The following is a 14,079-nucleotide window of genomic DNA, read 5'->3' as shown; positions in this document are numbered from 1 at the left end:
ACAAGGCAAATTCATGCCCAGAAGGAACCCACACTAGGACCTGAATCACTAATGTAGACAAACCCATAGCGTATCAGCAGACAGCATCAAGAGGTCTTGGTTATTCACAGAAGTAGCTATGGGTATTCATCAGTCTAAATCACTTTTTAAAAACCATTTAATTCATTCCGGTCCAAGGCTGCTTTCTTACACACATCACTCATCAAATGCAAATATGTTACTAAAGCCAGGAAAAATTAGATGCTCTGGAATTGCAGAATCACTTTACAACCAGCAGATGGCCACTATTCTGCTAGTTTGCTTTTTCAAATGGATACTTAGATAGCTGTAGATCTGTCGCTTTCAGTGTAAAGCATAACCAGTCAGTGAGTCCGGTCTGTCTTTTTCCTCTTTTTGATTCATAAATTTAAAAACAAGAAGAGCTGCTATTCTGGTAAGAATTGTGAATGTTGGTGCAGTAGACAGTGGCTTTTTAAGCTGTGGAAGGTGACAATGCTCTTTCTGAATCACAAAAGGAGTCTGTATCAGTGTCATTACAAGAAAAGTAATAACATTTCTTAACATGTTTTTGTCTTCACATGCTTTAGGAGATCATACAAAAATAAGTGTAAACACCAGAAATGTGTTTGTTGAATGTACAGGCACAGATATTACAAAGGTAAATTAATCTTCCCTGCTTTTGATATGCTGTAATATCATTATTTTCCCTTTGTGTGGTAGGGCTCCAGTACAAAGACCTACGATAGTCAGGCATTTACTTTATGGAGCCAATCTCCCATTTCAAAAGGGCAGGATAAGTTGTAGGACTATGTGGAGTTCCCTCAGCAAAGTTTTAGGCTTGCTCTACAGAATGTTGTATTTTCATTGGATTTTGCTTTTACCGTGTCTTTACATTGACTCTAACTGTTCAGTTTGTATGAGAAAGTAATTTAAGCAAATTAGGAGCTTTTTTTGGTCTGAGCACTTTTTCTAAATCTGAAAGGCTTCGAAAGAGTAAAATTCACTAAGACTGACTGTTTTGCCAGAATACTCTTTGTAGAGGATTGTTTTGTCTCCTACTTAAAACTTGGGCTGAGGGAAGGAAGACAACACCTTTTTCTTCTTACTTATCTTTTTCAAGCAGGCATGCTGTGCAAATAATTGTCATATCGAAGTCTTTCCATATGGAAATTCCGTGACTCAAAGCATGAAAGCCTAGCAGTTATAATTGCCTGTTCTTGAATATAGGTTGTGCATTCATTGCATAGTTTCTCTAAAGTGTGTATCTTGATGCTTAAGAGCAAAGACGCTTTTAACTTGCCCTACTACACAGTGATATATTATCAGCACAAATCAATTTGCATGTTGGGGAGTGGCTTCTAAGCAAACTAATAAATAATTGCTTCTTGTTGCTGCTTGCCTTGATAGTAAAAGTAAAAATAGTGCTGTTCTGTTTATGTGAAGGAAATTACACTGTGAGGCATCAAAAACCAACCCTTGTAGATTGAAAGTTGATCTGAATCTCATTATTATGTTCTGTTATACTATCCTCTTAAAACACTAACTGTAAAACAAAAGATTTTGCAGATGAGGTTATTTGATAATATATTTCTAAACAGTGCATGGTCCCTCCATTCTCACTTGGAACTTCATTGAAATGACTAATTAGGCTAAAGATTGGGAAGTCTCAGTTCCAACTGGTAATAAAGACCCGGTGTATCTTCAGAACAGAGTTTTGCAAAGATATACAAATGCTTCAGAACCATGCAAACCAAAGATTTCAAGGTTTTGCATAAATATCTTTGCAGCAGAAGAAAAACATTTTTTGAAATTCAGTCTGGTGTTCTAGACTGCTAGGATTGTGGTTGTTATGTTACCAAATAGAACAGAATGAAGGCAGTATAAGAGAAGATTTTTTTCCCCATTTTTGTTAAGGTATTCTGTCTACTTCAACAAAAGTAGATGATAGATTTCAATGTGACTATTATTTTTATTTTGTAGGCAAAAATTGTTCTTGATATTATAGTCACGATGTTTAGTGAATATTGCGAGAAGCCATTCAGGTGAGTATAAATCTCCAGTCGGAGAGACATTAGATTTGGGCCATGTGTTAAAAACATTTTTACTTCTGTTTTTCTACCTCTATCAGTGTTGAAGCAGCAGAAGTCGTTTATCCTAATGGGAAGACCCACATCTATCCGGTAAGCACAGTGATGTATCTCAGTATCCCGGGGGAAAGGCTTTTATTTACACAAAGTCTGGTAAAAGTGACTGTGTCTTCTTTTTCTGCAGAGGCAGTATATGCTGGTTCTGAAGTATACTATAAAAGCTCAGCTTGGCACTGTCTATGTATTAGTGAGTCAGGACCTTCTGTAGCCCCATGAAAAAATAATTCCAGCTCCAGCTTCCCCTTATCTAGGAAACACATTCTGAAGCTCCACTAATTGATGATAAGGCTAAAAGTACAGTCTCACTGACGTAGCCTGATACTTTAAAAAATAAGGGTAGGGTTTAAAGTTATGAGTGGTGACCACTATTGTGGTTTGGAGTTCCTGTGATATGAACTTCTTCAGGAATAAGTAAATCTGCAATCAAAGGTCAAAATCTGTGTCTAAAGCCTTTAAAACCTACTAGTTCCAAATGAGGAAAAATGAATGTAGGAAGAGGTCCTTCAGGCCTAAACCAGTGGACAACTGAAATCAGCCTCAGCATAATTTACCAGACCTGGAAGCTTTAATGCTCTTCAGTTAAAATAAGCTTGTAACATTGGATTTTTCAGTCTTCCACTTTGCAGACTCCAACTATATAAAGGTCTATAAGGCAGGACATTGACTTCAAGTGCAGGTTTGCCTGCATTCAGCATCCCAGGCAGACCTCTTTGCAGTAATGGAGTTTTACTTTTTTGTCATCTTAGTAAGTATAAAGCAAGCAATTCCTCCTGCTTCCTGAAAGTAACTGAAGAAAAACAGAGATCTGGTTGAATTCATAAAATCAGATATATCAAGCAAGTACAAACTATTTAGAGGGAAAGAAACGTATGTTTACTGGGAGTTTTTCAGCTTTTTCTTTTACCAGTGTCAGCTTTAATCAACGAAGGAAAGACCTAGAATCCTGAAGAGATAGCCAACAAAACAGAAATGTCTGCAGTAACCAAAGTAGCTTCCCTAGCTAAAATAGAGCAGAAAATCCCCAAAGTTTTAGATGCTAAGGTTTTTAAGAAAATAACTTCCTTAAACATGTCGCAAACTTTCTAAGTAAAATACTAAAATAGATATTTCTGTGCCAATACAGAAATAGAAAGTTTTCTTTCCTTTTTTTTCCTAAAAGTCATTTGATCTGTGCTAGACCATGAGATCTCATGAATGAGCATTCACTGCTTTAGGGCTGTGACTTGAGATGAACTGGTGACTAGAAACTTTCAGAAACTCTGTTACTTGGATATATCAGAAATTATCGGAAGTTTCAATAACAGGGATTTCATGCTGCATTCAACTCTCTAGCTTAATTGAGAACAGCTTTTGCATCACGTACTATAATACATTTTCAAAAATCCTGCTATCTTAAAATATTAAGCTTAGCCTAGTATTCCACACTTGTCTTCTGTGGATGTCATTTTAGTATCATAATTAGAAGAAGCTAGATTACTAAGATGTCAAAATTCTGTCCTCTTATGTAGAAACAGCAGGCATTGTGTATGCTGAAAAGCTTTGTCTTTCTTTTTAGGAACTGGCTTACCGAAAAGAGAAGGTGAAACCTGAACTCATTAACAAGAAAATAGGAATCAGGTGAGTTATTGCAAATTAAAACATAGTTTTTACTCATAAACATTAATCATGAAAAAGGTACTAGAAAACATTGATTAGTGCATTGTTTTAAAAACATTTACACTGTGGGTTTTTTTTAATTTATCAAAAATCCAGGGTTATCTTGCATAATTAGATCAACTCTGTAAGACTTCTTCCCCTGTTTTCAAGTAAAATTAATGATTCTTTATGGCCTCACACAACAGTTACGAAGTAAAATAAAATTATCATCTCTAGAGTCAGAATCTGAGCTGGTTCTGATGGAATGCTCAGTCCATGTACCGTATATAAAGCACTTGGAAATTCTTTAGGATATAAGGCAATGCAGCAGAAACATTGATTACTTTAAAAAGCCAGTCAATATAGTGCAAGATCCATAAATTACTACTCTTTTGTTTTGTTTCAGTGAAACTCCATCAAGCCTTGCAAAGCTGCTGACTAGGATGTGTTTGAAGTCACACGTCATAGGGAATGGGAACAATATAGAGATTGAAATCCCTCCTACCAGAGCGGACATTATCCATGCATGTGATATCGTAGAAGATGCAGCAATAGCTTATGGTTATAACAACATTCAGATGACTATTCCGAAAACGTACACCATAGCTAATCAAGTAAGATTGCCCCTTCAAATAAACGCTCTGTTGTCAGTAAATGACTAGTGCATGCCAGAAGGGCTTTGGGGAAAACAGAACCTAGGAATTAAATATTTTGACATGCTTTGCCTTGAGAAGTATTTACCATGGATAGGATACAAAACAGATGCCCTACTGATCTGAATAAGTCCAAGACCAGTGGTTGCTGGTTCTTGAAAAAAGACAGGGTTTAAGTAGGGAGCCCATATTAAATCTCTAATTGGGAGATTCATTTCCTCAGGCAAGCCTAAAGGCAGCTGGCTGATGCTTTCAAAGATTTTGAGCACACCAGCATAGTACCTCCCTAGTGAATTTACTGTAATGTAACAGGCAGAGAATCACCTCGGGGAAAAAATAGAAGAATGTTTTTAGATGGAATTTGAAAACTGTCTTTTGTTTCATTCTAGCTCCCCCTCAATAAGCTCACAGAACTTCTGAGACTGGACGTGGCAGCTGCTGGATTCACCGAAGCACTCACTTTTGCCCTGGTATATTATACTGATTTCATATTTTTCTTAGTTGTGTGTTGGAAAAGCGGTGCAGCCAAAACTGCAGAGGATGGTCTGAGGATATGTTGTTTATAAATGTACCAGTATTATCTGTTACTGTTTTGGCAGGTGATTGTTTGATAGTGCTTTGGAATTATAGTATAATATTTTATAAGATTGTAGGTCAAAGAAATTGAATGAGTCACTGTTAATGTGGCATGTAGCTCTAAGTACAGAGGCGAAAATAGATGCTGAAGTACTGTTTTTACTTTAACTTGATAGGATGAAATTGTAAGACAGCAAGTCTCTTGAGACTTTGATCACCAGATGCAAAGTTCATCATAGTTTGATAATCTGGAAAACATACATAAAAACTTAATAGTTTCTGGTGGATATTACTACAGTTTCGAGACTACCCTGTTTCTATTTGTCTCTTTTTAGTATTGTTACTTGCCCATGATTCCTTGCATTAGATACCAAGCTGATATGTAGTTTTTCAGTCAGCAAAGAGTTTATTTTAAGAATACCTGTAAAAATTATAACGCACACTAAGGGAACACAAATTCCTCTGTAAATTTCACCGCAGGTGGGTTTTTTTCATGGAAGAACAAATAAAAATATAGTAATTGTTGTTACCAGTGGTTGCCAGTATTGTTCATATTAGTTGTTACAGCCATGCAAGTAGGCTTTTACCAAGAATAGGACTCTGCAGCAGCATGTGCCGCTCCGGGACTAACAGCTGGCATACTTTCTAACACTGAAATTTTGCAGCAGGATTGTTTTGTTGAAATAAAATGTTCAGTAGAAAACACCATCTTTGGCATGGCCACTTGTTCATACCCCTTTGCCATAGTTGTGAAGTGGATCAGAGAACCTGATCTACTATTTTTAAAAAAAAAAAAGTTAAGTACACGCCCATGCCCTTCAAATGTATGTAGTAACTGACCATATATGGAGATTGGCATAGTCAGCTATTGAAATTACAGTACACATTTTAGAAAATCCTTTCTTTTGCAAGATCTGCTCAAAGCCTTTGCCTTCAAGTGCAATTTGTGGACATTTTAGCATATGGGGAGCTACCATCACATTTTCTATTAAAACGTCTGTGGTATTTCTCAACCTTTTCCTGAACTCAAAACTTACTAGGTGGCCTGAAGTATACATCCCTAAAAGTACACAACCTTTTAAGAGATAGTTATCCGATCACAGGTTATTTTTTGATAGCTTATTCAAAGATTTTAAGATACAGTGATGCAGGCTCCTAATACACTTCCACACATTTGAAAAGTTCAGGTATTGTGACTAAAGTTGGGAATCCAAATGGATTGAATGAATTTTTAACAGTTTCAGATTTCATGGAGCCTCAAAAGCAAAATTTGGACTAATTCTAAAGTCTGAAAAACATACTCCAGTTTTAGTATTTTATTATTAACTCATTTAAGTAACCAGGATAATAACTAGTATTATTTCCTGCAGTGCTAGTATTTGACAAAGATATTTAGACTACAGACTGTGGTAGTACCAGTTGGGGAAATAATATGTATGACATGGTGCTTTCTAATTAATAAATATAATTCCATTTTTTCAGCACTGAATAGGTAATATGCTTAAAAACACTGAATGTATTACATCACTACAACTGAGGACCTTTATGAACTGCAATGGCAGAATTTTGTAAGATCACACAGTGTATCATGTTAGCACATTATGCATTTGTATTTCTGCTGTGACATGAGGAAACCCACAGTCTGCTGTGTCACCAACATTTTATTAAAGCACCAGAGTGAGGCCTATGACTACGAGAAATATCATTTATGCTACAACATTCTGTAGCCCAGTGTTATATGACAAACACTGTTTATGTGTTTGTGCATACAATCTGTTTCTTGGTTTAAGCCCCGAATTATACTTGTACATAATAACATCGCTTTCTGTGAGGAGCTCCAATTTAGCCAAAATGCATTTAGTTAAATCGCGGTAACATACGTAGTTTAGATACACATCTGAAAACTGTTTAACACAGTTTTCTCCTCCTAACGTCAGTATTCAGTTAAGATTTTATTTCTTTGTATCAATAATCTACTTTTTCAGAGGGGATCATCTGCTCGTTTTCCTCATATTTGGTCTATCAACACACTTTTCAGAGTGTGCCAGTGCAAAGGAAACACTACTGGGAGACTGCAGTATACTAGCAAATCCTCAGTTACATGCCTAGTCTGCATTGGTTTCTTTAATACATTAATAAAGGTATAAGTTCTGGAAATATGTAGTGTGGATCTTATCAGTAGCATCAGTCACTGTATGTGCACAGGCATCATCTGAGCCTGATAAAGTACATGTTTACTGCTTTACTGATTGCTTAAAAATACACCTTGTGAAGAAGGGTTTTAAAAATACTCCAACTCAAAAAAAAAAAAGAAAACAACAACAATGAACTATGAGAATCCTATGCAGCTGTGAAAACTGAAGGTTTGGCCATATGACCCGATTTTTCATAGACAGTGCTTCACTTCCTGTAAGTAGCCTCCAAGGGATTGTTTTCTTTGTGAGAAAGCTCAGGTACCATTCCCTTTACAAGTGCTATTTTCAGAATAAAATACCCACTGAAAGTCAGGGGGCAGAATCTGAGCCTGTTTTTAAAACAGATGACAGCAATCCATGACAGAAGCCTCAATAAGTACTTGCCTTTTTTTTTTTTAACTAGCTTTATTTTGGTTAGTAATTAATATTTGTACATAAACCAGTTTCCCTACTTAGTCTTAAGGCTGAGGCTTAATTTTTTATTCTGAGTGGGTGTTGCACATGAGAGCATATCTTATGGGGCCTCAGAGCAACTCCTACAATTGCATCATTCATTCTTGATATCAGATTTCTTCATTGGCTTACTGTCTGTTTTAACTACTTGACCTTGGTGGTTTTTTGTCTCTTCCTCTCAGTGTTCTCAAGAAGACATTGCAGATAAACTTGGCATGGATATATCTGCAACAAAAGCAGTGCGCATAGCAAACCCCAAAACTGCAGAATTTCAGGTGAGAGAATTCAGGTCAAATTTTGAGAGCAACTTTGTCACAGATTCTATATTTAAAGAGGAAAGAAAGGAACCAAAAGGAAATAAAATTTATAAACTGTAGAGCTACTTATTCTGCATTAAAGAGGATGTGCAGTTTTAAAGTAAAATACCATGCTCTGTATGACAGCATGTGGCAAAATTGAGCTGTCTTATTACAGAAAATCCCAGGTGATTGATCAACTCCCACGTTTAGAAAAGCCACTCAGTATATATGGAACTACTAGACCTGGCAATCTCTAAGCTTCCTGAGCTCTGGATAGGAAATGCTTTTTAAAAAACTATTAACCATTATTAGTCTTTTATTATTATTATTATTATTATGTATTGCTGTATTTTAATACCCATTTCAAGATAATCTGATCTTTGCTAGAACAGAGAGAGCTCAAGTACAGTATTCTCAACAATTCTGAAAATACCTAGAAGCGTACCCCTAGTTTTTGTGTTTCTTTTAGAGTGTTGTTTTTTTTAAAAAGATGCTTTCTTTAGTTTACAGGGAAGGTAAATTTAGAGGCTTTTTTTACTTCTAACCTAAGAAATACAAAGGTAAACACTCCTTAGGAAGGTTTAGAAAAGTTTCAGCAGCCTGTGGGTATTAATGTTTTGTGATTTTTGGTTTTTTTCTTCAAGATCTTCAGTAAGTCTGGTTTCTCTGAGTGTCTAAAATACTTTTCCAGACCTTATATCTAATACTGAAAACAGTGTTCTGCTGCTCTGAGATTCAGGAACAGAATTTTTGGGTATCTTCATGTAATACTAAAAACAGTGTTCTGCTGCTCTTCTATTTGGTATCACAAATAAGCAGTCATGCAAGACACTGTTGTTACCTCTTTAGACTAGTATCACCTGTTCATATATATGTTTTGGCATGGTAATTAGAGTGGAGCAATGTAGAACATGCCACAAACAAACAATACTGAATGTGAACAAAAAGAGAAAAAGTGGCAGCTCCTGTAGCCAGGTACAATTTCAGATTCCTGTTCTTCAAAGTGCAGGCCTTTGCAGTGGCAATGCTGCTAAGCACTTATATTATTGGCTGAATATTCATTGTGGCAAAAACAGCCTCAATCTTTTAAAATCTGTAGGCTTCCCTGAAAATTGGGAAGGATTACTCTCTGTGATGCACTATAAACTTTGAGCTCTGCCAGCAAGGCAAGGGCAGCATGATACCAGCACCTTCTTCCAGCTGAGTGTGCAGCTGGAACTCTTCATTGGTTAGGAAAAGTGGGATGAATAGACAGAAACGTTGCATGTCCAATGATAAGAAGTAACTGTGGCTGAGCACGTAGTAACTTTTTACCTGCAGTCAAGGAGAGGACTGTCACTCCCATCTCTTTTCCATTAGATTTTTTGAATCAGATTCTTCCAGTTTGAAAAAAAATAAAATGGTGCACTTCTAAGGAAGTATTTGAATGGAGAACACAGGAAATATGTGTGAAAGTATCTGTAAGAACACCAATATGATTGCATCCTGCCTTGGTTCTTTGCATACGTTTCTATGTATTTCAGTTTGTCCACAACTGCAATCTGAATATATCCATTTCTGTTACTCAGGTTCTGCCTGTATCATTGATTGATATCAGGAGGTATCAAGATAATATTTCAGATAGCATTTAATATTTCCAAAATAACATTCAGTATTTACCCTTTGCATAAGTGAGATTAAATTTATGGGAATATTTTTGCACTTCTTTCTGTATTATTTTTTTTACTACTACCTTGGGCTGCAGCTCAAGCATTTGTGAAATGATACCTATTCTTAAGCTCCACATACGTGCTTTTTCAGAAAATGCAGTGTAAAGAACGTGCAGAGAATGTACTTTTCTGGATTTAATAATTCTAAAACAAAGATGCTCAAACGTAAGAGATTAGTGCAGTATTTGCACCTGACTACTTTTAAACTCTTATTACAAGTGAGCAAAACAAAAAATTAAGAAATCTAACATCAGCTGTTTTGGAAGGTATTTCACTTGCAGTAACCATGTTTGTCCTACAGGTGGCACGTACAACCCTCCTTCCTGGGCTGCTGAAAACCATCGCGGCTAACCGAAAGATGCCCTTGCCTCTCAAACTCTTTGAGATTTCTGATGTTGTAGTAAAAGATCCTAATACAGGTAAGAGAAGGCTTCTCAAAATCTTTGACAATGGAGTTACATGTTTACATACTAAATCGTAAATAGTAAGTAGATCTATATTTCTTTAGAAATATAATAATCACTACATACTACACTGTGGTTTTTAATTTACATGCAAGAGTTAAGAGATTCATGTAACAGGCTAGATTTTAGAGTGGCTAGAGACAGGACTCTTGGAAGTGCAAATGGGTACCTTGTAAATATTTTTAGCCATCAAAATATCCATTAAAATCTGTCAAGAATACTGCAGGACTCCAAGGACTGCAAGACAGTTTTGCACCAAAAAAAGAACCTGCTCTAAATTGCTTATGTTGATGCACCCATTTTTACTTGCTCCTAATCTAGTGCTCCTTTGCATTCTTATGAGGGCTGTAACTCTTGAGAGAAACTCTTTGCTGGTAATGTTTTCAAGTGACACAAACCTTGGATAGTAGTAAATATTGGAGGCATGCTGCTATTACAGTACCGTGTCTCAAAGATGTGCAGTGCTGTGCCGGCTGAGAAGCAATATGTCTTGAGTCTGGAATAGCAGGTTGTACTTTCAGACTGATTGTATTCTGGAGAGCTGCAACTCAGAAGAAAATATTGGGGTCAGTGTGTCTCAGCATGAATCTCTTCCATCTTTCCATCCTCTTCAAACAGGATTGCTTGTAGTTGTTCTCTAAAATTATCTTCTGGAAAACTGACAACCAATATGAAGAATTAGATTTGTAGCACAGATACAGGGTAAAGAATGGACCATGTCTGTACATAAAAATGTATAAATAAATAAAAAGCTTGACAGTATAGAATTTCCCCTCTCATCTATAAAAAGATTTTCCTTATCTTTCCACTTCATCCAACTATGCTAAGAAAGTGTGGCTGCCTTTGAATTGTTCTATAACCTTAGTTGTTTTACATGAAATAGCCAAATCAGCTAGTTCAAAACCTTCAGTGAAATCCTTCCTGTGTGATGGGGCCTCTTTGCACTGATTTCACTGTATAGGAATAAAATCTCAGATTATCTTTTTTATCTGGAAGAATGTATCAAAGCATAATGAACTGTAAAATGGATTTTTAAAATCTTAAAACTTTGTCTAAAATTTACTGATTAGTTGTCGTCTATATGGTATATTGGGGGAAAAGGAGCACACAAGCTACAACTTTTGTGAGGAAGTGCTTTTACACTGAGTTACAACTCTGAATGAAGTTTTGCCTCTCAGTGCAAAAGGCTGATGTTACTTTAAATTCAGCAGCAGAAATGGTTCTGTTGTTTCATTATCTGGTTTCAGATTTTAGTGGTTGTGTTTAAGGTATCTGAGATCTGCAAAACAAAGGTTTATAGAAGGGATAAACAAAATGGCAAGTAAATTCCTTTGGTGATGAATTTAATTTGTAGGTTACTTTTTTTTTAAAAGGAAAAAAAAGCCTTGCAGTGCAACATAAGCAGTTTTAGCAAACCACGTAGACCTTTTTTTTATTAAATACAGACAGTTTGGTGGAGCAGCTCGTTCCTTGTTGGGCATGGAGTTAGCTCGAATGCAAAAAACATGGTACAGATGGCAGAATAGCATCAGCATTCTTCAGGACCAGGAGTGGGACTATTTATCTTAGAATAAGGCTTTATAAAACTTATAAAATATTCTGGTGTTATAAAATTTGCAAGTTAAATTGATTACTTTCATTTTGTGGGTGTTAACTGTAGCTCTTGAAATCTTTCATTTATGTGGATGGCTGCTTAACAGTTTTATAAAGACTGATTTTGTAGTGTGCTTCATTTTGATGGGAATCATTGCAACAGATGAAAGATAAAGACTTCTGAGGCAGCAGCTATGTACCCTCTGCTGCTGGGCAGCCTTCTCATGGGTTGAGCACTTGCAGACTGTGAACAGTATCTGAAATTGTTTTTAATGTTATGTTTAGAATAATGACTGTCTTTCCCAGACTTACTTCCAAAATTAAACTTGCCTAATAAACAGTTCGAAAGGGGACAGAAGAAAGAAATAACTGGTAACTCTGCAAACACCAAAAAATGTGGGGTTGTCCTGTCACATATGGAATGAGATTTCCTGCAGAAGGCTTATGTCATCAGATTGACTAATTTAATTTTATTATTTCATGATTTTGGCATGCAGAATTACCAATTAATAATTTAAAAAGTATGGGTCAAAAAAGTACTGACACTAACCGTATTTGAAATGGCATCTTGTAGTCATTCATGTGTGAATGAACCTAGCTCTTTTAAACACACTGGTTTTTAATAAAATACCTTCTTACACAGGACCAAAGTGAACTGAACACATTTCAGACATATCTGGCAGAAAGGTTTGACATACTAAATTAGCAAAACGTGTGCTAGATTTAATATTACTAAATGGAACCAAATCTGAGCAGAAATGTTTCTTCTCAAGGCAGGAGGAAATGTGCTGATTTTGAATATGTTACACAGCATTTGTATGGGTAGCTTGTAACACTAGCTAGTCACTTCTGGTAGGATAGTTACACTAGTTTGGCATATAAATCAGCACCTTACACCATGAGTCCTAACAGAGAATACCCTTTCTGTCCCTTACTGCAACGAAAGGAATTAATCCATTAGAAAATCACCTCTGACCAGTGATCTTTGAGAATCTGGCAAGCTTATGGTAGCACACATTTAGCATAATTTACATCATTTGTGATTACAGCTGCTGCCATATTTTGAAGCATTTTTTCCAAACTGTCTGGAAATGTTAGTTATATGCAGAAAATAGTTTGGGATTTCTGTGACGCTGTGAAGCAAGTTTAAATGAGCAGGTGCCTCTTTTCAGATCACACAGTCATTTTTCCGAAGCATCTCTAATTTGGAAGGGGGCAGCGTACAACACTGCTTTATCTTCCTCTGGCACATGTATTCCTAACCAGCTGCCCACCCTGTGGACTGGTTTTCAGCAGCATCCCCACGAAGTGCTTTGAAGTCTCAGAAATACATATAGACACACACACACACACACACACACACAAACACACACGTTGACACACTTGGCAGGCTCATATAAAAAATAGAATTGTTTCATGGCATGACACGAGAGATCTCTTTAAGTGAGTTATAAAGAACTGAAGCATTTCTAACATCTGCCAGCTTTTGCATACAGTTCCTAATACTTTCTTTTTTTCTTCCTATTGTCTGTTGTGAATGAACTGTGAAGACTGAGGGAGGTTCTTATCAATGCTTATAAATATCTGAAGGGTGGGTGTCAAGAGGATGAAGCCAGAGTCTTTTCAGTGGTGCCCAACAACAGGACAAGGGGCAATGGCATAAATTGGAATTCAGGAAGTTCAACCTGAATATGAGGAAAATCTTCTTTCCTGTGAGGGTGCCAGAGCAGTGGAACAGGCTGCCCAGAGAGGCTGTGGAGTCTCCTCCCCTGGAAATATTCAAAACCCACCTGAACGCGTTCCTGTACCCCCTGCTCTGGGTGTGCCTGCTCAAGGAGGGGGGTTGGAAGAGATGATCCCCAGAGGTCCCTTCCGACCCCTGCCATTCTGTGATTCTTGTGCTGTAATATAACTCTGTAAAGGAGTACATTTTGTAACAGTTTTTTTAAAATGCATGAAAATGTATAATTTCCTTTACCAAGGATTTTTACAGTTGGCTTGAAAAGATGAGGTATAAAAATTGTGTATGTTTATTTCTGATGCGTTAGTTAAGAATAGTGATCTGGAGACAGCATTGACTACCTGAATAGTAATGAAATGAAATTCAGATAGTTGTCACAAATTCTGCCAGCATAATGAATCACAGAAAAAAAGAAAATCAGTCTACTGAACATCTAGCCCAAAGAACATGCCGTCTTAGGAACAAAAACTTGGGTAAGGGAAAACATTTTCTTCTTTTCCATTGCTCAGTACAACAGGAAGATAGATGATCCGCCATCCATGACTGTGCATTACTTTTTGGTATCTTAGAAGAGCTAGAAAACAGAAATACAGAGTGATGGGACCGAACGGCCA

The 14,079-nt window shown here is 36.6% G+C and overlaps 1 protein-coding gene across 1 annotated transcript in view; it reads left to right on the top strand.

Moving 5' to 3' along the window:
• The window catches only part of FARSB (phenylalanyl-tRNA synthetase subunit beta), a 39,354-nt gene that overhangs the window by 6,706 nt on the left and 18,569 nt on the right, over nt 1-14,079 (top strand). Inside the window, exons 8-15 of the mRNA XM_064457363.1 lie at nt 588-658; nt 1,981-2,042; nt 2,129-2,180; nt 3,703-3,764; nt 4,189-4,396; nt 4,825-4,905; nt 7,842-7,934; nt 9,969-10,086. Of these exons, the coding sequence (XP_064313433.1) occupies nt 588-658; nt 1,981-2,042; nt 2,129-2,180; nt 3,703-3,764; nt 4,189-4,396; nt 4,825-4,905; nt 7,842-7,934; nt 9,969-10,086 (747 nt within the window). The remainder of the gene's footprint in view (nt 1-587; nt 659-1,980; nt 2,043-2,128; nt 2,181-3,702; nt 3,765-4,188; nt 4,397-4,824; nt 4,906-7,841; nt 7,935-9,968; nt 10,087-14,079) is intronic.

Source organism: Phalacrocorax carbo, chromosome 7 (assembly GCF_963921805.1).
Source record: "Phalacrocorax carbo chromosome 7, bPhaCar2.1, whole genome shotgun sequence".
Lineage (NCBI taxonomy): Eukaryota > Metazoa > Chordata > Aves > Suliformes > Phalacrocoracidae > Phalacrocorax > Phalacrocorax carbo.
The sequence above is the reverse complement of the archived record's forward strand: the minus strand, read 5'-3'. Positions and strand labels throughout refer to the sequence as shown.